The sequence below is a fragment of the Podarcis cretensis genome (assembly GCF_951804945.1).
Source record: "Podarcis cretensis genome assembly, chromosome: 15".
Lineage (NCBI taxonomy): Eukaryota > Metazoa > Chordata > Lepidosauria > Squamata > Lacertidae > Podarcis > Podarcis cretensis.
In genome coordinates this window covers 164,887-190,446 of record NC_137185.1, presented here as the reverse complement: position 1 = coordinate 190,446, position 25,560 = coordinate 164,887, and the positions used below count along the sequence as shown (strand labels likewise).

Genomic DNA, 25,560 nt, shown 5'->3' with positions numbered 1-25,560 from the left:
CTGAGCTGCATGGTGGGGGGGTTGGCACCCAAGCTGGACCCTGCAAGAAACCTCCCAGAATCTGTGCCAAGCCCCTTCCCCCCACCCCACCCCACCCCACCCTGCTCTCTCTGCCCAAGGCCCGTCCCATCATTCACTTGCAGATTGAAGGAGTCGAGGATGAGGGCCTCTCCCCAGACGTGCATGTTGGGCGGGTGGGGGGCGCGCTGGATGTGGGAGTCAGCCCCCACACGCCAGCAGAGGTGGTCGACTGCCAGGACGGCTCGCTGGTGGACGCTCTGTGGACGCAGGTGCTGGTAATCTAGAAGGCAGAGGGAGAGAGGGAGAGAGGGAGAGAGAGGGAGAGAGAGGGAGAGAGAGGGAGAGAGAGAGAGAGAGAGAGAGAGAGAGAGAGAGAAGGAGGAAGGGAGGGAAATTGTCCACAAACTCTGCTGGAGAAATTCCCCAACTCTCCAAAGCTACAGGAAATTGCTGGTCTTTGCAGACCCCTTAAACAACAGCTCCCAAAGTGGGCGGTATCAGGGGTTTACTTGGGGGGCATGCGAAGAGGCAAGGGGGTGGCAGGGGGCAGGCTGCAGGTGTCAATGACCACCCAACTTTGAAAGCTGGCATCACTCGATCAGGTTTCTGATCTATTTGTTGCATTTATATCCCACCTTTTTTCTCCAAGGAGTTCAAGGTGGTGCGCATGGTCAACCCCCCCCCCATTTTAATCCCTCACAACAACCCTGCGAGATAGGTCAGGCCAAAAGTGAATGACTCTCCCAAGGTCTAACTCAGAGCTTCATGGCCAAGTGGGAGGATCCGAACCCAGGTCTCTCGCAGGTCCTAGACCAATGCTCCAAAAACTGCTCCACCCTGGCTCCCCATTAAAATAAATAGTTTTAATTTGTTTTGGAATCAATGCACAATTAATTGTGACTGTTCTGAATTTTACTGCATTATCATCTCAGGCTCCAGAGCAGCCGACAGATTTGTTGTTTTGAATGAAAAAGAAGCAAGTCCTTCCACGCAGATAAAACCCTTAAAAGAATTGCCATTCAAAACGTCTGAGATTGGCTACAGTCACAGATGCATTGCAAAAGCAATAAATTAGAAACAGTCAAAACTTTTGAACAACTGTTTTAATGCTTTATATCTAAGCATGTCAGTTTTCTAAATTTATGGTATTATTTTTGAAAATAATATCTATCTATCTATCTATCTATCTATCTATCTATCTATCTATCATTGCAAAGGGACGATCCCAGTTTTGTTTTGTTTTTAAAAAGAGGCCAGTCCCCAGTGAATTGCAGGGGTTAGGCTACGATTCTAACTACTACTACTACGAGTACAGCCTAACCCCTGCAATAGTAGTAGTAGTAGTAGGAGTTGTTTATTAAATTTACATAACACCCTATACACGCAGGTCTCAGGGTGGTTTGCAGGATTAAATCACAATACCAAAACGCAAAATACACAGTCCTTACCTAGGGAGACGGAGTTCAGGCCCAAGGCAAATGGCGGGGTGTCCCCCAGCTGCACAGAGACACTGACATTGGAGACAGAGGCACTGAGGATGATGGTGGCCAGGATCTGCGGCATCCTAAATGGGGGAGAAACGGGTGTCGCTCTGCACTGGATCTGCAACCTCACCAGAGATGCCCTATTTGAGGAAGGGTGGTGTGATGGACCCAAGGCTCCTCTGGTGGCTCTGCTGCAGCAGGCCAGCTCCATCAGGCCTCCTCCTCTCCCCCCAACTGTCACCTGGGGGCCGCCATCCCACCAGGCTGCCTCGGTGAGAAAGGCAGGAAGCACTCCATCAGCTCTGCTGAAATAGCAGGGGGTTGGGCTAGATGACCCTTGGGTCTCCCTTCCAACTCTGCAATTCTATGAAAGCCCAGCTCCTACAAGCACCCTCTGCCCCTGAACTGTGCCACCTTATCATTATAAAAAAACCTGGTGCCTGAGCTTGCTTCTTTCCTCTACCCTCCTTGGCCCTTTTCCTTCGTGTGTCATGTATTTTATATCATAAGCCTGCAGGCAGGGAGTGCCTTGCTTTATGTGACTGAATGCAAACTACTCAGGAAGACTTTTCGGCTGAAGAGGGGGTGCAAATATCCGGAGTGCTGCCATGTGGATGGTGGAGCAAGCTTGTTTTCTGCTGCTCCGGAGGGGAGGACCGATGGATTAAAATGAGAAGAAAGGAGATTCCAACTACATCTTTGGAAGAACAGACGGTGAGAGCTGTTCGCCCGTGGAACGGACTCCCTCGGAAAGTGGTGGGCTCTCCTTCACTTTAAACAGAGGCCATCTGTCAGGGATTATTGGGCCGCAATTCCTGCGTGGCAGTGGGTTGGGCTAGGTGACCCCCTGGTGCCCCTTCCAACACCACAAATCTATGCTCCAAATAAATAAATAAATCTGATTTTGTGCACTGCCTGCGGGTATAGGGTGGCATACACATTTCATAAATAATAATAATTGCTATAATAAATAAGTAGCAGGGCTTCGGGCGTGGAGGGAGGGGGGGAAGAGACCCTGACCTCCTGTTGCTGTTCCTGGTGGGGGCCGGGGCCCCCTCCTCTTTCTGCGCCAGAGCCAGCATGCTCAGCCAGTGGGAGAACTCCTGGTGGCGGTAGTGGACAATGCAGGTGTTGAGCACCACGGCGACCGAGATGTCGATGGCCATGACCTACAGATGGGTGAGAGAGGAGGAGTGCCATTGGCAGCGCAGCGTTGCAGGGGGTTGGGCTAGATGACCTTTGGGGGTCCCATCCAACTACAGCAAGAGAAGCACTTGCCTGCAAGGTGGCTTTCAGCAGGCTGAGGCAGACGATCCGCTGGCGGCTCTGAGAGAGCAGGAGCCCATCTGCGGGAAGAGAAAAGAAAAGAAGAGGGGCTTCGTTGGGGTTGTGGGTGGCAGAGCCTCCTGTGATCGGATTTACGTTCCTTGTGAAAGAGCCCTCCTAGGCAGCTCACCTAGAGAGCGGGGGGCGCATTCCACTCGGGGGGGGGGGGACAGGTGCAAAGGGGGGCAGGGCAAGGGATGACACATTTCACCCCTTCCTGAGGCTGGCTGGTCTCCTCCCTTGAGGAAACTCCAAAGTAGGGAGTACAAATGGCAGTGCAGACATTCAGTATATAAAAAAAAATGAATGAAAGCAAGGGCCAAGCTGGATCTACACAAATCAAAGAAGTGTTTCAGCTAAACGCGTTGCAAACATTGTATGAGAAATCAGGTGAGCAAAAACAGAACTCCACAGCGCCATCTGCTGTCACAGTGTTAGAATACTTAAACAACACACATAGAGTCGTACAATCATACCTCATGTTGCGTCCGCTTCAGGTTGCGCTTTTTCGGGTTGTGGACTGCCGAAACCGGAAGTACTGGAATGGGTTACTTCCGGGCTTTGTCAGTCGCGCATGCGCAGAAGTGCTAAATTGTGCTTTGCGCATGCGCAGAAGCTCCGAATCACAACCCGCACGTGCGGGTTGTGAACGCTGCGGGTTGTGAACGTGCATCCCACATGGATCACGTTTGCAACCTGAGCGTCCACTGTACCTCCATTTATGTAACCCTCTAGTTACGTAAACCTCAGGATGCGCACGCAGCAAACCCAGAAGTTTTACCAGGGTTCGCCGTGCGCACATGCGCAGAAGTGGTCCTCAGGTTATGGAAACATCAGGATCCGACCGGACCTCCGGAACGGATCCCGTCCGCAACCGGAGATACCACTGTACTGTAAAGCACTTTTTCTTTGCCAATATAGCTGAGTAGCCAGTGAGCAGAGTGGCCTACGGAGAGAGGGTGTAGCTAAAGAGGAGGCGTGTCCTGAGGAGAGGGTGTGGCTAAGGAGAGGTGTGACCTAGGGGCGAGGGTGTGGCTTGGGAAGAGGGTGTGGCTGAGGAGGAGGCATAGCCCAGGAAGTGTCATGAGGGCCGAAGAAAGAGGCTCTAAGTGCACACCATGTGCCCTACTGTTCCTCTGCCCTCCTCTTACTACTTTCCTCCAAGCACTTGCCTTCCAGCGTGAGTTCGACGCTCATCTGGGGCAGGTCGCAGGTGGGCGTGAAGCTGCGGAGAGGGATCTGCTCCCCGTCACACTGGTATGCAAATTGCAGCAGCTTCAGGGTCCAGGTGAGATGCCTGCAACGGAGATGACAATGGAATGGAAACTCCCTTCAATATACCAAGTGGGACTCTTTGCCCATCTAGCTCAGTGGTGCCTACTCTGACCGGCAGCAGTTCTGACATGACTCCAGGAAGGGGGGGTCTCTCTCCCAGCCCCAAATGCAGAAGCCAGGATTGAGCCCAGGACCTTCTGAGCTAAGTTGAAATCAAGATTCCCTCTTCATGGCTTTGAATTAAAGGTTTTGCATCCAGGAACAGGGGTTCCCTGAAACCCCCCACTCCCCGTTACCTCTTCTGGCTGTTCATAGAGAGCACCAGGCTGGTGTTCTGCAGCTCCACCTTCACCCGGCAGGGCACGTACTTCAGGCTAGCCAGGCTCAGCATCGAGGGGCGCAGCTCAACGGCCGTGGCAGGATCTGGAAGGAGGGGAAAGAGCCATGCGTGAGAGGCTCATGGGCCTCTCGAACCCAAGACACTCGCTCGAGGGCACCCCACCTGAGGAACGGAGGAGAGACAGACCCCTCTCCCAGCTCTCTCCCTCCCTCTCTCGTGCACTTGCCAGTTTCAGGGTAGAGAACTACAGACCCTTGCACCCCGTGCCAAACCGCCTCCCCACCGCAGCTGGTTCCTTCACACCAACCATTCATTCGGAAGCGACCCGCTGAAAACGGAAGCAGCAAACCAAGGGTTTGGGGTCAGGACACCAGGCGCCCTTTCCAATGGTGGGGCAAGAGAGTATACTTCACTCAACTAGGAGGAGCAGGGTGTTCGCCCCAGGTGAGCAGGTGAGTTGCAAATTGTGCCTGAGCTCTGGGAAGCCAAAGAATAGGAGGAGGAGGAAGGAGCCCACCCTCAGCCCTTTGAGGTCCCCCTCAAACACCCCTGGGAGCCCAGAGTTCTCGACCTGCCGTATCTCCGCCTCCGGCGCGCCGCAGCAGCTCACTGTGGAAGAGTCCCTCGTGCAGCTCGGCGTGGAAGCTCCAGACGCCCACCTCCAGGCCACAGAGCTGCCACTTCCTCAGGCGCAAGTCCAGGGAGACGGTGAGGGCCAGTGACAGCTCAGCCAGGCAGGCGTCGGCCTGCAGGAGAGAGGGAAAAGGAGGAATCCGCCATGGGGGTGATGCATTTCTGCCTGTTAGGGCTGGACGATAGATCAATGTATTGACCAAAGCCGATTTGAAATCCGTAGCATGGTATTGGTTTCATAATTTTGGACCTGGCAATATATCCCAATTCATGATGTGTGTTGTTTAGACAAGTCAGCCTGGAAACTTGGAAAGCTGGTGAAAATTGCACAGTCATACCTTGGGTTACAGACGCTTCAGCGTTTTTTCGGGTTACGGACTGCCAAAACCCGGAAGTACTGGAACAAGTTACTTCTGGGTTTCGGCGGTCACACATGCGCAGAAGTGCTAACTCACGCTTTGTGCATGCGCAGAAGCGCCGAATCGCAATCCGTGTGCGCGCAGATGCGCCGCTGCGGGTTGCAAACATGCATCCTGCATGGATCATGTTCGCAACCTGAGCATCCACTATAATCTGTTTTTATTCAACTGCTATTTTAACTTTTGGAAAGTCTTAGGTTATTGTTTTTCTTTTACTTATTGACTTCTTTTTTTTGCAAACCGTTTTGAGGCTGGTGGCTGTTTTAACACCCAAGTGCTGTATATGAATCAATAAAGCATGCAGGTCTGAGAAAGGCAGGAGCCCTTGGGGAGAGGGAAGGATGCAGCTGTTAGTGATTGGTCAGAAGTTGGGCATTCAGCATCCTTGATCCTAGGCTGCGGGACATGCATCCATCAGGGATGCAACAGGCACCCTCTCACTTTCAACTTCTGGGCATCTCTAGAAGACCCAGACCTATGCAGTTACTTCTAATTATGCTTTTAAAGAAAATTGCTTTATTTTATATTTTGGTGCTGGACACTGCTGTGTCTTATCCTACAGACTGGCAGTCCGGAAACACTTTTACAAACAAATTGACAGAAGCAAGCTCCCAACCACCAGGTGTTTCGCTCACCTTTCCCCCCCCCCCCGCCTTACCTGTCGGCTGCTTTTCAGGACTTTGCTGTTCACCTGGGAGAAGGTCGCCTCGCAGGCCATGCTGGGGGAGGCAAAAGGGTGGGGGACAAGAGCAATCCAACTCTGAGTGATCAAAGAACAAAGAAAAACACTGCAGCGACCCCCACCCACGACTGAGAGATTTATTTTTTAAGAAATAGTACTGCCTTAAGAAGAGGCTGGCTGCTGGAGCAGGCCAGTGGCCTGTCTAGTCCTGTCCCCTCTTCTCACAATGGCTAGGAATCTAGATAGACTGGCTCTGGACCTGTAGGTTCCATAAGAACCGAAGAAGAGCCTTCTGGATTAGGCCAGTGGCCCATGAGGTCCAGCTTCCTGTTCTCACTGGGGACAACCAGGTGCCCTTAATCCAAAACCCACAAGCAGGATCTGAGCACAACAGTGCTCTCCAGTTGTTCCCCACTGCTTGGTTTTTGAAGGTAGACTTTCCCTGGGCATGGAGGTTCTGCTGTACCAACAGACCTCAGTAAGAAGACCTGGATCTGGAGACCCCGGGAAATGAACCCAGAACCTCTTGCATGTTAAGTCAGGCGCTCTGTCCTGAGCTGCGGACCCTTCCCGCAAGGCAGGGCTACAGGTAGCCAAACCACCCCCATAGACTCACCGTCTCCCGTCGCCATCCAGCAGGATCTGTGTCCTGGTCACCTGCACGTGCCACAGGGACTCAGAGGCCGCTGCATGCAGGACCATGACGTTGACCGCCTCCACATGGACAGAGCAGAGCTGGGGAGGGCACAGGGGGGGGGGTGTCTGTGAGGAGGCAGAGGTCCAGACCCACCCACCCAGGCTCTCTGCCCAGACCTGAGCACCTCTCACCTGGCTGAGGAGCCGCAGCAGTGAGGGTCCAAGGGAGAGCACCTTGCCTTGCTCAACACCACCATCTGCTGGGGCCTCCGGGGACGGCAGCCTGGGCGCCTTCTGCAGGTCCACGCGGATGCGCACTTCTCCGAAGCAGAGAGCCAGGTAGCGCCTGCAGATGGAAGGGGTGTGTGAAAATGGGGTCAGGAGCAGGGGGGGGGGTGCAACTGGAGGTGCGCTCGCCTTCCCCCTGCCAACCCTCCCACCGAGAGACAGGATTTCAATGCAAGCAGAGCTAGCCCAGTTCAGTGTCAAGACTTAAAGAGGAAATTTTAAGGTGTTTAAAAAGCAGTTTGGGGATTCGTAGGAAACTGACTTCTCCTCCGACATTTGGGTTTGTTTAGCTCAGCACTGTCCGCACTGACTGGCAGCAATGGCTCTCCAAAGGGTCCTGCCCTGTCCCTCTTGGAGATGCCATCAGGGATTCAGCCTGGGGCCTTCTCCCAGCAAGCTGCAGCTCCTCCTCTAAGACTGAAAACAAGATTCTAGTCCTCGTGGTTCTCAAGGAAGGGCGGCTTTAAGCAGGGGCACAGGATGCTGCCTTACACTGAATCAGGCCATCGGTCCGTCTAGCTCTGTACTGTCTACACTGACTGGCAGAAGCAGCCAGTAGGAAAAGCAGCCAATGGACAGGGCATTGGGAGTTGTAGTTCAGCAGCGTCTGGAGGCCCACAGCCTCCTTTCTGATGTAGGATGGTGGTACAACCATCACCACCAAGCCCCGTTTCCCAGCCCTAACTGGAAATGCTATGAGTCAGCAGAGGTTATTCTAATTTTTTTTATTTATATATTGCCTTTAAGCAGAAGATCCCACGGCAATGTGCAACATAAATAACATAATTTATGTTATGAATGTGTTCTGGGGCCAAGCAGAGGTTGTAACACCACCCTTCCTCCCCAAATTTGGCCCATAATCCACCAGGGTTCAATATCTGCCCGCTCTGCAGAGTTCCATGCCAGAAGAGTGGACGCAGAGAGCATTCCCTGAAGGATTGACCAGTGGGGAAACTACAAGAGGCAGTGTGGTGTAGTGGTTGGAGTGTTGGACTAGGACCTGGGAGACCCGGATTCAAATCTCTCACTTGGCCACAGAGCTCGCTGTGTGTGACCTGGGGCTCTCCCTCTCAGCCTAACCTGTCTCACAGGGTTGTTGTGGGGATTCAAGGACTAGGACCCAGGAGAGACCAGGGTTCAAATCATCACTGAGCCATCAAGCCCACTGGTTGACCTTAAGCCCAGTTGCTTCCTCTCAGCCTAACCTACCTCACAGGGTTGTTGTGAGGGTGAAATGGGAAGGGCAAAGACAACGTGCGCCACCTTGACATCGTTCGAGCAAAGGCGGAATATGAATGCATTCAATAAATACTCACGGGACATCATGGTTCAGGAGCTTGCTGGAGATCCAGACGCTGTCGATTTCCTAAAACGGCACAGCCAAGAGACACCCATGATGGCTGCATGTACCTCCCAGGTATGTGCCCTCTGCCCCACAGATTCAATGTGGCACACCCACGGCTATCCCCCCCCCCCGGGACAAGGTTCAAGGGGCAGCACCAGCTTCGTAGGGCTGAAGCAGGGGAAGAATTGCACAAAACTGTCTCTTGTGTGTGGTTTGCCTAATAATAGTAATAATAATAATAATAATAATAATAATAATAATAATTTAAAAAATTGTATTTGTATCCCGCCCTCCCTGGCCAAGGCCGGGCTCAGAGCAGCTAACATCATAAAAACAACACAATAAGCATAAAAACAGACATCAATTAATTAAAATACATCTTAAAATTAATTCAGACAAGTTAAAATCTGGGCAGGTGGCAATGATCAGGGTGGAAGTGAGAGTGGTTAAATTGCCAGGACCAACTGTTTCCACTGATCATACAAGGACCTGTGAGCAGGTTGGGGACCTCCTTTGGGCTTGTTTTATACAAAGGAAAGTAAGTCAAATGGGCAAGACTCGCCACAGGTGAGCAGGAAAGTTTGCAAGCCTTGCTGGACCAGGGTTGATGTAAAAGACACAAACCCACCCCGGTACCTACCACTGTCTGTTGCTCCTCCTGGAACTTCAGGCTGAGGTTCTGAATCCAAAAGAACCCAAAAGAGCCCACCTTCAGCTCTGCCTGCAGCCGCCGGCGACACCAGTTGGTGACCAGGATGTACAGGAGCCACCTAAGGGAACGTCAGGATTCGAATCAGTGGCCACCCACGCATGCAAAATGCAGTCTTCCCTACGGCACCTGTTTTCTGCGGTATAGCTCAGCGGTGGGGAAACTCTACCGGGGGAATCAAACGTGTGACTGTAAGGACATAAGAAGCAGGAAATCTCCCCTCCTGGGGTTTCCAGGAATTGGTATTCAGAAGCATCGCCGCCTCCAACTTTGGAGGCAGAGCAGAGCCCTCTTCTCTTCCATGGATTTGTCTAATCCTCTTCCGAAGCCATCCAAGTTGGCAGCCCTCACTGGCTCCTGTGGCAGGGAGTTCCACAGTTAACTTTGCCCTGAACAAAGAAGGGCTTTCTTTTATCTGCACTGAACCTCCCAACAATCAGCAGAGGAAGGAAGCCAAGATGTCTGGAAGCCAAGATGTAGCAGACTCAGCCCGCCGACCACCAAATAATAAAGTCACGGATCCCACCACTGATCCCACTCCCCCGCCCATTAAATATTGCACCTCACAGTACGGTATTGACACAAATGTCTTCCATTTACCACAGGCTATGTGTGTCTTGCGTGAGGGAATAATAATAATAATAATAATAATAATAATAATAATAATAATAATAAATAAATAAATAAAAATTATTTATACCCGCCCTTCCCAGTTTAAAAACCAGGCTCAGGGCAGCTAACAGCAAATATAAAACATTGATTAAAATGCGACTTAAAAACAGCATAAAACACAACATAAAATGCAGCATCAATATCAATTAAATTCAAAACTTCAGGGGTCATTTTGGGGAAAAACAAACCAACCCTCTGGGACTTGAAGTCTCAGGTGGGAGCTGACCCAACAAGAAAAGTTCCATTTGCAAAAATAAGAATTTGGGTCAGGAGGGGCGTTCTTTCAGACAGAAGTTAACTTATGACTTCAGGCTGAAACACAACAGGCACAGCTTCTCCTGAAGTTCAGTGACTCAAAATCAGTTGTTACACTTCACTTGGAAGAAGAGGTGGTAAGATGCAGGGCCGGATTTAGGTTTGATGAGGCCCTAAGCTACTGAAGGTAATGGGGCCCTTTATATGTCCAGCTGTCCTTTGACTGCGCAAATGAATAAAAGCCCCCCATCCAAACAATGACCATCATCAGTGCAGGTAAGAAATTTTTTAAATTTTCATTTTTATCATCTACAATACTGCTTAGTTTACCTTATAGTACAGTACATTGATTATTGCTTTCATTTTATGGATCAATGGTCTCGTTAGATAGTAAAATTCACGTTAAAATTGCTGTTTTAGGGGTTGTTTTTAAAAGTCTGGAACAGATTAATCCATTTTGCATTATTTTCTAAGGGAAAGCACGCCCTGGTTTTGGAACGCTTTGGTTTTGGAACGGACTTCCGGAACGGATGAAGTTTGAGAACCAAGGGACCACTGGATATATAGAAATGAGCAAACCAGTGATATTTTAGGGAGCAGGCTAGCAGGTAAGGCCCATTCCTTACATCATAGGAGCCTACACAACACAAAACACTGTTGCTGTATGTCGGTTTTGTCTTATTTGTTTTTTAACTTCTATTTTGGAAATGTACAACCACGTGTTTTTTTATTTACATTTTTGGGGGGCCCCCAAGAGAGTGGGGCCCTAAGCTATAGCTTGTTTAGCTTATACGTAAATCCGGCCCCGAGGAGATGTTCCTCTGAGCTTCTGCACACTCTCATTCCTTTACTTAGTTGTGACAGGTGTCAGTTATGGCGAAATATTTTGGACGCAGCTAAATCTGCCTTCGCTGCTTCATACTTTGGCTCCTGAGCGAGGAGCCCTTTCCCTCAGATGCCCTCTCTCTTAGCAATGCCACTCCTGAGGCGTTTTATTTGGGATACCGGATCCCAGGGAATCCCCTCGGCCCCTGTGACTGGCTTGGGAGCCTCCTCTATCCAGAAGATCTCTCCCAAGAGGAAGAGTGGCCTTTTTAAAATTTAAATTTTAACATATTTTTTATCTTTTGTTGGAAGCCACCCAGAGTAGCTGGGGTAACCCAGCCAGATGGGCGTGGTATGAATTATTATTATTATTATTATTATTATTATTATTATTATTCCCGCAGTGTGTGCCTCTCCTGCCTCAGCCCTCCATTTTCCTCCCCAGACCCTCAACCGGCTCTCAGAGCCAGTTCTCCCTCAGTCCAAGCCCTGACTGACTCTCTCCCTCAGAAAAAGCGCCTTTTATTCTCCCGCCAAAATGGCTGGCTCCTCCCCCTCCTCTCAGCAGCCAATCGGAGAGAGGCTCCGGCCCTCTGGTTGAATCCTGAGGGACTGCAGCGCCAGACTCGGGCTCTGCTGTCCGTCACATGCGCCTGGTGAGGAACAGTCGAAGGAGCTGGGGATGTCGAGCCTGGAAGAGGAGAATGAGAGGAGGCAGGAGAGCCATCTTCAAATATCTCAAAGCTTGTCAAATGGAAGAGCGAAGAAGCTCGTTTCCCCCCTGTTCCAGAGGGCAGGATATGAAGTGATGGCTTCAAATTGCAGGAAAGGAGATTGCTTGCTTGGATGGAAACGGATGAGCAGAGCCTACCGTCCAAAATGGGAAACGTGCCTTGGTTGCTCCACCCAATTTTGCCTTTTTTGCAAGTGATTCCTGGAAGGTTGCATAGAACTGGATTTGGTTGCTTTCAGGGGACAGGCTGAACAGGTTTTTTAAAAAAGAAAAAAGAAATCTGCAAATGTGTGCCTTCAAACACTATTGACCTTACTTCACACAGTTCCTCACCCTGCTCTTCTGAACGCTTCCCAGTAGCATACATGGCTGAAGAGGATCTTAGGAGTGCTACGGTATATTATTTTTTGCTATAACAAATCCACCTCAATTCTCACCAAATGCCATCATTCACTGGCTTTCCACTCTAGCCTGAGATAGCTCGTTTGGTTTTAATGAACTGCATCGTTTTTTTAGATGCGTAAGACTGGTGAGATATATTTTTACGAACAACAGAAGGAAGGAAACAGCAAACAAAAAAATGCGAGGATTCCACTCCAAAATTCCACACGGCAGGTAGAATTCTGCAAGCTGAATTAAACTCCAGCATTTAAACCTATTGGTTTATTTTGCACAGAATTTGATTCCGTTTCCTTTCACGGTAGGGAGGTTTTTCCTCCTTCTTCCCCACTCCCATCTCAATCCCATCTCTCAGTAGCCAATAAGGACTAGAAACTTTAATTCTGCGCCCAACGGTTCTAAGTTCTGCACTGGTGCAGCGTCACTACCGGAGAAAAATATCTATGCTGCAACCGCTAAGCCCCTCGTCATTCCCCTCACCTCCCCATCGTGTCTGTTCCATGTAGGGGGTTGGACTAGATGACCCTCTGGGTCCCTTCCACCTCTACAATTCCCTGAAATCTAGAGTGCTCATTTTTTTCAGAATGTCGAAACCAGACTATTGATCCATCCAGTTCAGTATTTCTTACACTGACTGGCAGCAGCTCTCCAAAGTTTCAGGCAGGGGATATTCCCAGCTCTGCTTGAAGATGCCACTGGGGATTGAGCCTGGGACCTTCTGCATGCAAAGCAGATGTCCCCCCTACCACCTCTTCCCTAAAAATGAATTAAAACGCTAGTCCTCATGATGTTAATAATTAAAGGTAAAGGTAAAGGTACCCCTGCCCGTACGGGCCAGTCTTGACAGACTCTGGGGTTGTGCGCCCATCTCACTTAAGAGGCCAGGGGCCAGCGCTGTCCGGAGACACTTCCGGGTCACGTGGCCAGCGTGACATCGCTGCTCTGGCGAGCCAGAGCCGCACACGGAAACACCGTTTACCTTCCCGCTGGTAAGCGGTCCCTATTTATCTACTTGTACCCGGAGGTGCTTTCGAACTGCTAGGTTGGCAGGCGCTGGGACCGAGCAGCGGGAGCGCACCCCGCCGCAGGGATTCGAACCGCCGACCTTTCGATCGGCAAGCCCTAGGCACTGAGGCTTTAACCCACAGCGCCACCTGTTAATAATTAGCTGGCTTAAATAGGAACATGGGAAGCTACCTTGCACAGAGTAAGACCACTGCTCTGTCTAGCTCAGTGTTCTCGACACTGACCGGCAGTGTCTTCCAGGGTTTCAGGCAGAGGAAACCTGCAACCCTATCTGAAGAAATCGGGGACTGGACCTAGGACCTTCTGCCTGCAAAGTAGGGGCTCTGCCACTGAGCTACGCCTCTTCGCCTAGAGAAAGTAAAGCAAGGCTGCAGTCCTCATGGCTATTAAATTCAGGACCAGGGACACAGGTCCGTGCTTTATATCACGGCCTTTGCTGTCCCCACAATCATCCAAAATGCTCACAGCCAAACATAGAGCGACTCGCGACGGAACAGGAAGATTTTGCTCTGCTGAAATTCAACTCTTTTCCCCCCTAAAAGGATTGCACTTGACCAACCTGTCTCCTTTTGAAACTGATTGTATCACTCCATAGCAATCGCTGAGGATGCGCCATAAATAACCCTGATCCGCCACCATGGCTGAAAGCAAGACTCGCACCTGGGACCCAGACAAGGCCTATGGGATCGGAAGTGCGAGGAGCCCAAAGGGGCACCCGCAGTCCTTTAAGGGTGCTATAGTTCCCAAACTGAACCCCGACAAAAGGGGTCTCCCCGCCCTTTGCAACCAACATCTCCTAGCGAACACTCGAGACACCGTTATTTACGTTCTAAGTCAGCCTTTGGATACCTGGAGCCTGGCAGATGTTTTTGACTACAACTCCCATCAGCCCCCAGCCGGCATGACCCAGGGGGACAAGGCTCTTCCCATCTGTGACCAGGCCCCAAAGGGTGCAGGCAGATACAAACGTGAGCTGCTGTTGCTTACTGGCAAAGGAAAAGCACCCTGCACGAGCTCAGGGGCACTCCTGTCATCAGGAGTATTATTAACTGCAATCAGTGTTAATGCATTTCTGTCCCGACCTTTCCCCTTTCAAGGTGGCATGCATGTCCCCGCCCTCATTTAATCCCCACAACAGCCCTGTGAGGTTCATTAAGCTGCGAGGCACTCTAACCACTACACCACACTGCCACTCGCGAGCATCTTGTAACGTCGTCTCACACCCCTCCCCCAGGCTGTGTGGGGCAAAATGAGCGAAAGTGGTGGGGTGGTATATTTGGATGATGTGGTGTAGTGGTTAGAGCAGGCAGCCCCAAACTCGGCCCTCCAGATGTTTTGGGACTACAACTCCCACCATCCCTAGCTAACAGGACCCATAGGGATGATGGGAACTGTAGTATTTAAGCGATAAGGCGGAAAGTGGTGGGAAGTAGGAGGGAGGAGAGGTGGGGAAATATTGATAAAAAGGTGTAGTTATAGGTATATCAATACTCAAATCTGAATTGTTAAATTGTGTTATTAGTGTTATTGTGGTTTTTGTTTTATGTGTTTTTTGTGGTTGCTGTTTGTATTGAAAAAACGATTAAATAAATTTTAAAAAACACACAAAAAACTGCAGTCCCAAAACATCTGGAGGGCCGTGTTTGGGGGTGCCTGGGTTCGAGTCTCAGACTAGGGCCTGGGAGAGGCCAGGGTTCAAATCCCCCCCCCTCGGCCATGTAGCTTGCTGGGTGTGACCCTGGGGGCACTACCTCTCAGCCTAGCCTACCTCGCCGGGTTGTGGCCGAAATTAAGCGAGAAGAACCCGAAAGAGGAGCAAAGCTCCGCAGTGTTGTGGGCACCGGTTGGGAGCAATGCCAACAAGGGGGCAAAGAAGGAAGGGCAGTGTCAGCAGTGGGCATCTGGGTGGGCAGCAGTCCAGGGACAGGAGACCCCAGGGGCTCAGATTTGGGGGGGGCGAAGGGGTTGAAGACTGGGCCGGCGGTGTCATAAGATGGCAAAGTGGGACAGGCAATGCCAGGCAAGGGGTGAATGAGAGGCTGGCACAGATGCAGACAAAACAAACAGCACAGCCACTGGCAGCTTTGCCAGCCGTGATGCCATGCAGAGTGGGTGTAAGGCAGCCCCGACTTGTGGAGGTGCCCACACCTAACAGGGCGTTTGGGGAGCCTGTGGGTGGTATTTTGGGTGAGGGGGAAGAACAGGCGCTTTGAACCCTGGCCTCTTCTCTCCAACGCTACACCTTCCATGGTGTATCAGATGTGCCACCCCACTGCAAAAGGACTTCCCCAATTCCGCCCCTTGCCCTTAGACAGCCAGTGTGGTGTAGTGGTTAGAGCAAGCCCAGAACTTAAGGAAGGAGCTTTCAGAGACCGGAGCTGGCGATGCTACTGTACCTGGAATCTGAGCAGTGCCAGGCTGACGAAAGGTGGCAATCTGTGCCATGGCAGATAAAAGTGGCAACGTTTACCCAGGGTGGGGGACCAGTTGACATGAGGGAAGGAGGGAGGGTGGGCGGCACACAGAATTATTTGGGAGAGGAAGGGGGCTAATGAAACTGGCAGTGCCCCCTGGCATCCAGAGTGGGCAGAGTGGCTGGGGGGGGGCGGAGGACTAGGCCAGGGTGGCAGTGCCAGCCCAACTGCAGAGAGGTGAACAGCAGGGGGTGCCCAGTTTTCGGGGCTGGGGGGAGCAGGGAAGGGAGGTTGGCAGTGCCACCAGGTCATGGCAAACTGGGGGTGGCAGAGGAGGGTCTCGGGCCTTAATGGGGACGGGGAAGGCGCCCCCTAAACCGATGCCCCCTGGAAAAAAAGAGTGCTGCAGTCTCCCTTACCTCCCCAGGCAGAAGCCGCCCAGTAGCACCAGCAGGACCAGTAGCAAGGCGCCCAGCACCGGGCCCGCCATCGGGGGCGCCTGGGCAGCTCCTTCCAACCGCCCGTCGCCGGCAGCGCCTGGGGAAGGGCCGGCGGGAGCGCGCGGGCAGGGAGGGCGGGGGAGGCGGAGGCGCGGGCGCGGTCCCGTGCGCTGCAGCCATAGGCCGGGGGCCGGGGTAGGGGCGGGACTAAGGCCTCTCCGGGGAAGCCCCGCCCCTGCCTGCCTGCTTGCCGGCGCGCCAGCCTCCGGGTGCGCACAGAGCGCTTCGGCACAGGGCGGCTACCGGCGCCGGAGGGAGCTGCTGGGCAGGGCGGAGGCCGGGTTCAAAGAAGGGGGGCCCTGAAGAAGGCCCCCAGGAGGGTTGCTGAGCCAGCCCCCTCCTCTGCCTTCCCAGACCGGCTCTCCCTCTCCGGCGGGCAGGGGCGGCAGGGAATGGAGAAAGGCTCTGTTGCGCCCAGCAAGGCGCAGCACTTGGCAGATGCAATAGCGGGTTAGTGGCCCTCGCGTCTGCCTCCAGCTCCTCCTGGAGCATCCTGGGAAATGTAGTCCCTGGCCTCGGCCTGCCCAACTGATTATTATTATTATTATTATTATTATTATTATTATTATTATTATTAATTTGCACCCCACCCATCTGGCTGAGTTTCCCAATCAAATGTTAAAAACAGTACAGCATTAAATATTAAAAACTTCCCTAAACAGGGCTGAAAAATCCCTTTGCAATCGAGGAATGAGCAGAGGCTTTGTACTGAAGCGCCTGCTCAGCCAACAGCATTCCAGGGTTTGTTTCGTTCTGTAAGAATGCCGCGCTCTCTGCAGGATGTCTTTGCCCTGGCGTTGTCACCCAACTGTATCCAGCCATGCAATGGTCAGCTGTCACCAATCAGCCTGTGGGTTGGGGCTGCTGGGAGTTGTAGTCCCAAACATCTGGAGGGTGCCCAGTGGGCGAAAAGTGGCTTATGTAAATAAAGAGAGACAGCACATTCAGTTTTTGCACCACTGTGTGTACTGTATTTTATTTCTCTCCTGGATTGTAGGGGGTCCCTTCCAACTTTCAATCCTATTATAATATGCTCCTTTTTAGATGGATCAAATGTGGAACTTAAAAAGAAATTCAGGGTGCTTGAAAATATTTAACTGTTTAAATATGAAAAGTTTTAGCCCTACACTGGAAAACAAGCATGTTATTGCAATGAGTAAAAAAAAGTCTGTGAGGGATGCAGTGTGTCATTGTCTGCTCTACAACATACACCCCCCCCCCCGAATAAAATGCATTGCAATCTCCTTAAGGATCGCTTTTAGGGAAGGCTAGGAGTGGAAAAGGCAGGATTTCTCCTCCCTGTATTCCCATCCCCAAGACCAGCACTGCGTTCCATGTAACACCCATTCCACATTTGGGAACTCAGCCTTTTAGTGCGGAATCACCTGCCCTTCGGAACTCCCTGCCTCTTGATATTAGGCAGGTGCCTTCACTGCAAACTTTTTGCTGCCTGCTAAAAAAATGTTTAGAAAGCTGATGTGAGTTTCAATCTGTTTTTAGTCTATTGTTGTTTTAACTTTGAAAAAGTCCTCTATTGTTAATTTAGGTTTTTTATATTTTTATTGCTTTATCATTTCTGTAAACCGCTTTTTTTTTTTACGATCAAGCAGTATATAAATTTTATGAAACAAATGAACACCAAATATGTATGCCACCCTAAGACAAGTTCTAACCATTCTCTTTATAGGCAGGGGAAGAAAAGGCCCTGTTGGTGTAGGGCAATGTGTGGCGAGCATGCAGCCCTCCAGATGTTGCCAAGCCCATCATCTCTGTCTATTGGCAACACTTGCTGTGGCTGAAGGGAGCTGTATTTCAGCAATATCTGGAGGGCCAAAGGTTCCCCACAGCTGGTCTTGGAGGAAAGCTGCCTCCAGAAGCCACCTCAACTGAGTTCTGAAGTCACACGAGAATGGAGCAGATACTTGCAAGGGAGGGAGAGATTCTATTTATTGGTTCAAACGCAGGACGTCACAAAGCATGGACTGGATGGAATGTATTCATAAAAATCAAACATTAACCCAGTTTCCCCAAGCAGGTGACCTCTGGAAGTTTCTGACTGCAATTCCCATTCGCTCCAGCCACCACTGGCATAGCCAGAGATCGCTACGTGTCAGAAAAAAATGACAAGGAAGAGTTTTATTTCACAAGTCAATATTTCTCACCAGGGAATGAGGAAGGGCCTTGGGCAAGCACAAGTGTGTCAGCTAAGCACACAGAAGGTCCCAGGTTCAAACCCAGGCAGCGTCTCCAGGTAGCAGTGGTCTAATCAGTTTATGCCCAACTCATGTCAGTTTATCCTATATGCAAAAAAGGGCTCCATGCCATCCTATTTTAAGGTGCTGGTTTTGACCCTTAAAGCCCTATGCGGCCTAGGACCAACATACATACGGGACCGCCTCTCCTGGTATGCCCCGCGGAGGACCTTAAGGTCCACAAATGACAACTTTTTGGAGGTCCCATGTTGCAAGATGGTTAGATTGGTCTCAACTAGGGCCAGGGCCTTTTCAGTACTGGCCCAGACTAAGTGGAACGCTCTGTCCCAAGAGACTAGGGCCCTGCGGGACTTGACATCTTTCTGCAGGGCCTGCAAGACAGAGCTGTTCTGCCTGGCCTTTGGTTTGGCCTCAGTCTGACCCTTATGTTGCTCTCCCCTTATGGTCTTGATCTATCAGCTACTTCAAAAAGAGGCTGCATTTAAAATTGCATTTTAACCTGTATTTTAAATTTGTTTCCCCCCTTATGTTTTTACTGTGATTTTATTGGTGTTAGCCGCCCTGAGCCCAGCTCTGGATGGGGAGGGCGGGGTATAAATAAAATTCATTATTATTTACATGCATGTGTTTTTTGTACCAAAAAAAACCCTTTAAAAATCTACCTCTGTGTGTTTTAGCTTGTGAATCTTTTGATGAAGGGCAGTATATAAATCTAATAAAAAATAATAATGAGCACATGCATTCCCTTGCAGACCGTGCTGCTCCCAGCCCTGTAAACAAACCCACAAGTTACTAGCCTGAAAACACTTTTTTCCAAGGTTGATGGAAGCAAATTGGTAATCCTCCTCCAGAAAACCCGCTTGCTCCCCTGGATGCAATTCCTCCTTTGCTTATGGCTACGTGGAAGAGCTGTGGGCATACAGGACTTGATGGGGAGTGGAAAGAGGGTCCTGAAATGATGGGTCAGCTGAAGCAGTGCACCAAAATTAGGAGGGAGGGAAGGAGTAGAGTAGAGGGACAAAGCCAGCTCTTACATGGTAACATGCATTTGGCCTCTTCCTATCAGTGCGGAGAAATACAGAAGAGACCTTTAGTGTGTGCATGCGATATTGGCTACCATTGACCAGCCAAGAGCTGCGAGCTCAGCGTAGGTGGGCTTGCACCCGATAACTTTTTTTAGAAACATTAAGCTGTCCTGGGGAACTGCCATGTAGCTCAACACCAATGGCTTCCTTTCAATGCCTTTCTTTGAGAACTGATGAGAGAAACAGAAGATACTATTAATTGTGAGATGGTAGAAGGGAACACCCAGTAACAGACATTTTAGAAATCTCACTGCTGACTCACAGTAAGATTTCTGTTCTGTTCCACAAAGTACTCATTGCACCTGCTTGAATAACCTGCATTTATTTATGGCTGACTCCCAGGCACACGGGTGCTTGAATATCAGCAATAGGTGTGCAGGGAAGGAGGGATGGGGGAACACTGTTGTGCGGTTGCAGATGACGGCCCACGGAGTGGCAGAGAAACTTTGTCCTGGTATTCCTACAACAGGACAGCGTCTTAGCACCACCACAACACCTGCAGCCTAAACCGCCTAAGGATCAACCTGGGGCTTGCTGGCCCTGAACACCAGACCGTTGGCAGAGGAGGAGGGAGAAACCTTGATGCTGTCATAGCTCAGAGTGGTAGATTTCTGCCTTCAGGAACTCGGACGGCTTCATGAAAATCCCTTCCATCGCCTTCCAGTAGCTGTCCTGGCTGGAGTAGGACATGCCGTGGACCTCTCTCTGGCCATGAATAGGCCGCCCGTACTGTTCGCCAGTCACGGAGAGCAGCACGTCTGTGGAGGAGTGCTTGAAGCGCACCTCACTGTCCCGGTCCCAGTAGCTGCCCCCGCACAGGACAGTCCAGTCGTCCAAGAAGTCCCCCTCGCCATCCTCCCCAAAGGCGCTGACCTCCTGGAACAGACAAGGCAGAGAACAAGGCCATGTTAACAGATGCACACACTCTTCAAAGGAGAACAGCCTCCCTTTGGAAGGTGGTGGACTCTCCTTCCTTGGAGGTTTTTAAGCGAAGGTTGGATGGTCACCGGTCAGGGAGTCCTTAGTTGCAATTCCTGCACTGCCAGGGGCTGGACTAGATCAGGGATCAGCAAACTTTTTCAGCAGGGGGTGGTCCATTGTCCCTCAGACCTTGTAGGGGGCCAGACTATTTTTTTTTGGGGGGGGGGGAAATGAACAAATTCCTGTGCTCCACAAATAAGCCAGAGTTGCATTTTAAATAAAAGGTCACATTCTACTCATGTAAAAACACGCTGATTCCTGGACTATCCACAGGCTGGATTTAGAGGCAATTGGGCCGGTTCCGGCTCCCGGGCCTTAGTTTGCCCACCCATGGACTAGATGACTGTCGGGTTCCCTTCCACCTCTACTGTTCTATGAAACACTCATCAATGGCAGGAGCTACTGTAAGGCTACTGGAGCAGCTGGTGCCAAGGTGGTGCCCTCCAAAACACATGGTGGGGGTGGGATACCAGGGTGGCAAAGAGCGGGCTAGAATTTGTAGAGCTCTAGCGCCGCAACCCCAGAGTCAGCCACAACTGGACCTAATGGTCAGGGGGGCCTTTACCTTTACCGTAAAGGGTGCCGGCCAAGACTTTCCAATGACTCTGTTGTCATGTGAGAGAAGAAGCAAGTGGTTACGCCGTCCAGCACAGGGCTGGCAGCACAATGTGAAAGGGGTGTGGAGACCGCCCCATTGTAGGTGTGCAATGGCCAAGACACTCATTTCTGTTTCTGATATCAAGCATTCACATTTCTTGGGGGTGGGGCATGAAAAACAAAAACAAAATAGAAACCTGTGGTTGAAAAGAGCTGGAGATCACTGGAAGAGCCCCTGTTTTGCATGCAGAAGGTCCCTGGTTCAATGCCCAATGGCATCTTCTGGTAAGACTGGGAGATACTTCCTGTTCAGAGTTGGAGTTAACTCTTTATTACCAAAAAAATGATCTTCACACTCAGCACAGCAGCTCCTCCTCAGTAGGTCTTACTCCATGAACCAGTTGCCGAGACTGAAAGTTGTACCCCCAGCACAACAGCCCACTGCACCTGGGTGAAGCCTGTCGCCGCTTTGCCCTGTTCATGCTGCTTCTGGTTCTGGGAGACAGCTGGGAGAGGAGCTTGTCGCAGCAGGAGGAAGAGACCCCAGGGCTTCTTCACCAGCTAGATTCATCTCTGCCTCTTGACCTCTCTCCTCCTCCCACTCACCAGCTTCCGCTTCTGATACTGGACTCCTCTCTGTCACAGACTCTCCCAGCTCACTAAGACCTGTTACTTATTCAGCTTCCGGCACCTCCCCCCCCCCCAGTCCGCTCCCTCTGATCACTCATCATTGTCCCAGCACCAGTCCCTGGGGTCTCGGAGTCTTCTTCCCTTGTTCCCCAGCTCCCACTGTTCCTCTGTGTCCATGACACCACCCTCCACCTGGCAGTACAGGTGGCAAGTTGAGCCTTCCTCCTGCGCCACCTCCAGTCCACCAGCCTCACCTGGTTGCCCGAGAGGGGGGATGTGAAGTGGTGGCTGTGCAGGTTGCGTCCGGTGTTGATGTGGGTCAGCCTGATGGACTGCCCGCACTGCACAGGGGTGCCCCTTTCACACACCGTGTCTGTCTTGCCCCGGACCCGCCAGTAGCTGTTGCTGTCGTCGACCGTCGTGACCCCCGTCACCGACTGCTGCCCGCTGCCTGTGGGGAGAAAAAAACCCACAAGTTAGCATCACCCTCCCCTTCTTCCAGGCATGACGTCTGCAAGTTTATCTGAAATGTTCTTTGTCCGTGTGCTTCTATGATATATAGGGAGGGGTCTATAGTTCTGCATAGATATTGAAAAAAGAGCAAGACCTCTTCCTTTTTTCTTAATTCACTGTCACAGGAAATATAATGAAAAGAAACATAATTTCAATACCCTAAATATGACCTGGTTGAAATGATTCTTAAATTAATTTGTATTATTATCATTATTAGATTTTACAGTGGTACCTCGGGTTAAGTACTTAATTCGTTCCGGAGGTCTGTTCTTAACCTGAAGCGCCACTTTAGCTAATGGGGCCTCTTGCCGCTGCGCGATTTCTGTTCTCATCCTGAAGCACCAAGTTCTTAACCTGAAGCACTATTTCTAGGTTAGCAGTCTGTAACCTGAAGTGTATGTAACCTGAGGTACCACTGTATACCATTATATATCAACTTCCTGTGTATTTTCTGTGTTTGTTTTGGTTTTTGCAAGCTCCTTGAGACCCAGTTCGGAGAGGGGGGAGAAATGTGGGATATAAATAAACCTAACAACAGTTTCTGTTGTTATTTGTTCACTTGTTTTGTATACCAGGTAACTAGAAATATTTTGCCCAACCCAGAACTCGAACCCACGACCTGAGATTAAGAGCATGGACAGAGTGCCGCCCTCCTCGCCCCTGTTCCCATGGGGGCGGGGCTTCAGGCAGCCAATCGCGAACTTGAAGGGTCTCGAAGGCGGCGGCCTCACCGGAGCCGTATCGGACGTCGTGCGAGTGGAGGCGGACTCCGTGCCGGGGGTTGAGCAGCTTCACCACGGAGCCGCACGTCACCAGCCCCGAAGGGGAACTATCGCCGCCAACCTCCGCTGCCGCCGCGACGACGCCCAAAAACAGCGCCGCCCACAAGCGGCCCCGCGCAGCCCTCATCGCCCGCCGCCGCCGCCGCTTTCCTCGTCCCTGAGGTAAACCGGAAGCTCCTCTCAGAGGCTCCGCCATCCGAGAGGGAGGGAGGGAGGGAGGGAACGGCGCCAGGTGCTACTTCCGGTTCCGACGTGGGCGAGGTGGGAGGAGGACTCTCCCTGGAACCATAGAGACAGGCAGCTGGGCGGAAGTTCCAGGAAAGAAGGGCGCATGGCTGACCATAGAGTAAGGCTTGTACAGTAAAATGAAGGGAAAGAGGAGCGAGATAGAGCGCCTCTGATCTCCCTGGTTCAAGGGCTGGGGGGAGGGGAACTTCCAGGTGTTTAAATAAGAATAAGAATAATAAATTTATTATTTATACCCCACCCATCTGGCTGAGTTTCCCCAGCCACTCTGGGCGGCTCCCAATCAAATGTTAAAAACAGTACAGCGTTAAATATTAAAAACTTATAATTTCTCCCGGTCGATTTCTTACCAGCATGGCCAAACTTGACCCTCCAGCTGTTTTTTGGGACTACAACTCTCATGATCCCTAGCTAACAGGACCAGTGGTCAGGGATGATGGGAATTGTAGTCCCAAAGTAACTGGAGGGCCAAGTTTAGCCAAGGGGAACTCAAAAGCGAGTTGCGATCAATATTTAAAGAAACACGTGTTTGTAAAACAGGAGGAAAACACAGGAAGATTTTCTAAAAGGCAGCCCCAATCCCCCTTTGGGGGAAGAAAAGGCAGGGCCGAAGCATCCCGCCCAACTCAAGGAGGCCCCGGGTGTAACTAAGAGCCGAAGGCCTGGCGGAAGATCATCGGGAAGCTTTTAATGCTGGACTTTTATATTTTTTATTTTATTTTGCCGGAAGCCACTCAGAGTAATGGGCGGGATATAAATAACAATTACTGTCGTCGTGTCGTCATCATTCTCACCATCCGCATACGGGTATTTGGAAGGATGCCGGAAATGGGCCGGGAGAACCGGAAGTCCCCGCCTGAGGCCGCTCTGCCCCGACGCCTCCTCTGCTCCCTCCCTCCCCGCCCCCAGTCTCGCCGCTGCGGCTGACGGAGCGAGGCCTCCATTTTGCCTGCGAGAGGCCGGCGCCGTCGCTCGGCTGGGTGGGCGGCCCCCGACCGAGGAGGTGAGGCTGCCTGGCGGGAGGGCGGCGGGGACGAGGAGGTCTGAGGCCTTGCGGTGCCCAAGAGGCCGGGCTCCTCCCCCCCCCCCGGGGAGCCGGCGGAAGGGGGGTGTCGGGCTTCGCCTCCGAGGCCTCGCGGCGCCTTCAGGGCTCCTCCGGGCCCAAGCGGGGAAGGGGGAAAGCGGGTGCAGGGGGGGAGGGCGCCTGGGAGGGGGGAATTAGGCAGGGACCGAGGAAGGGGGCGGCGGGGGAAGGGAAAGGAAGGGAGGAAAAGGACCGGGGGGGGGGGGAAGAGAGAGGGTCTTAATTGTTAGGGAGGCTCGTGGGGGTAATAATAATAATAATTTATTACTTATACCCCGCCCATTTGGCTGGGCTTCCCCAGCCACTTCAACAAAATATTAAAATACCAAGGGATAATAATATTTTTTTGTTATTTATACCCCCCCTCCCATCTGGCTGAGTTTCCCCAGCCACTCTGGTCGGCTCCCAATAGAGTGTTAAAAACAATACAGCATCAGACATTAAAAACTTCCCTAAACAGGGCTGCCTTCAGATGTCTTTTAAAGAGAAGATAGCTGCTTATTTCCTTCACATCTGAAGGGAGGGCGTTTCTCGCAATGAGGGAACCGCCAGAAGGCCCTCGGAGCTGGATCTCAGTGTCCGGGCAGAACGATGGGGGTGGAGACGCTCCTTCAGGTATACAGGACCGAGGTTGCAGTTTCCTTGCTGCTGCTGCTATCTGTAATCGTGATTGGAGGGGAGGGGTGGGATTCGCTTGTTACTGGTGTTCCTCCTATTAATCATGGTGATCGGGGGCGGGGGGCGGGTTGGACTTGCCTTTCTGCTCCCATTACTGATCATGATGTTGTTTGGGGTGTGCGCGGGGGCTTGGACTCCGCTTAGTATTGTCAGCGTGGAGCCAACGGGGGGGGGGCGGGTGGAAGTGCTGCTTGTAATATTTCTGCCCACCTCTCCAAACCTGCTGGCTACCGGGAGTTTGAGTGCAAGAACATCTGGAGGACCACAGGTGTTTTCACCCCCTTGTTTACCGAAACCATTGTAATGAAATCCGCGTTTACGTTGTGGTTTTTAATGGCTTTTGATCTTTCCGTAAGTCACTTAGAGACATTTTTGGTGTTCTGTTGCTGATACTGGATAAATAACATTTGGTGTGGTGCTTGTTACAAGAGAAATAAACTGCTCCCTTTCCCTTATGGGGTATTCTGGAGCCCGTATACAGTCCTTGAGGGTTCCCTATCAGTAGAGGGAAATAACAGAGGCCAACCAGAGTGTACTGTATTTGAGAAGCAAAGCGGCTAGTAAGCCTGGTCTTTATTCAAGGAACTGTTGCAACAGGGTCCCCACAAGCAGGAGGGAGGAGAGCCTTGAACAATGGTGTTCAAGCCCTTGTATAGACTTTTCAAATTGCCCACCCTATAGCCAAAAGACCACCACCCCAAAACATCATAAATACATCACAGAAGGAGGCGGTCTATAGCAGAAATCCTGTCTGCCAGGATACATGATA

General features: G+C 51.3%; 3 protein-coding genes across 4 annotated transcripts in view; 1 reads left to right on the top strand and 2 right to left on the bottom strand.

The window, feature by feature from the left end:
- BLTP2 (bridge-like lipid transfer protein family member 2) overlaps positions 1-16,034 on the bottom strand; it is a 43,287-nt gene extending 27,253 nt beyond the window's left edge. The window contains exons 1-13 of one of the 2 annotated variants that reach the window (XM_079955957.1): positions 15,902-16,034; positions 9,090-9,219; positions 8,421-8,470; positions 7,009-7,162; positions 6,797-6,915; positions 6,157-6,217; positions 5,018-5,192; positions 4,403-4,529; positions 4,004-4,128; positions 2,784-2,851; positions 2,526-2,674; positions 1,470-1,585; positions 138-301 (exon numbers count right to left, since the gene is read on the bottom strand). In XM_079955957.1, coding sequence (XP_079812083.1) covers positions 138-301; positions 1,470-1,585; positions 2,526-2,674; positions 2,784-2,851; positions 4,004-4,128; positions 4,403-4,529; positions 5,018-5,192; positions 6,157-6,217; positions 6,797-6,915; positions 7,009-7,162; positions 8,421-8,470; positions 9,090-9,219; positions 15,902-15,972 — 1,509 coding nt within the window. In that variant the 5' untranslated portion in view covers positions 15,973-16,034. Of the gene's footprint in view, positions 1-137; positions 302-1,469; positions 1,586-2,525; positions 2,675-2,783; positions 2,852-4,003; positions 4,129-4,402; positions 4,530-5,017; positions 5,193-6,156; positions 6,218-6,796; positions 6,916-7,008; positions 7,163-8,420; positions 8,471-9,089; positions 9,220-15,901 lie in introns of those variants that run through there. The other variant, XM_079955958.1, reaches the window with a different exon arrangement.
- A 3,547-nt stretch (positions 16,035-19,581) lies between these two features.
- On the bottom strand, positions 19,582-22,994 carry SDF2 (stromal cell derived factor 2). Its single transcript, XM_079956100.1, has 3 exons — positions 22,733-22,994; positions 21,743-21,939; positions 19,582-20,156 (listed from the first exon to the last, which is right to left on the bottom strand). The coding sequence occupies exons 1-3, from the start codon at positions 22,977-22,979 to the stop codon at positions 19,869-19,871; spliced, it is 732 nt and encodes a 243-aa protein (XP_079812226.1). The 5' UTR covers positions 22,980-22,994; the 3' UTR covers positions 19,582-19,868.
- A 912-nt stretch (positions 22,995-23,906) lies between these two features.
- Positions 23,907-25,560, top strand: part of SUPT6H (SPT6 homolog, histone chaperone and transcription elongation factor) — a 42,359-nt gene continuing 40,705 nt past the window's right edge. Inside the window, exon 1 of the mRNA XM_079955959.1 lies at positions 23,907-24,032. The gene's annotated coding sequence lies outside the window, so the exon portion shown is untranslated. The remainder of the gene's footprint in view (positions 24,033-25,560) is intronic.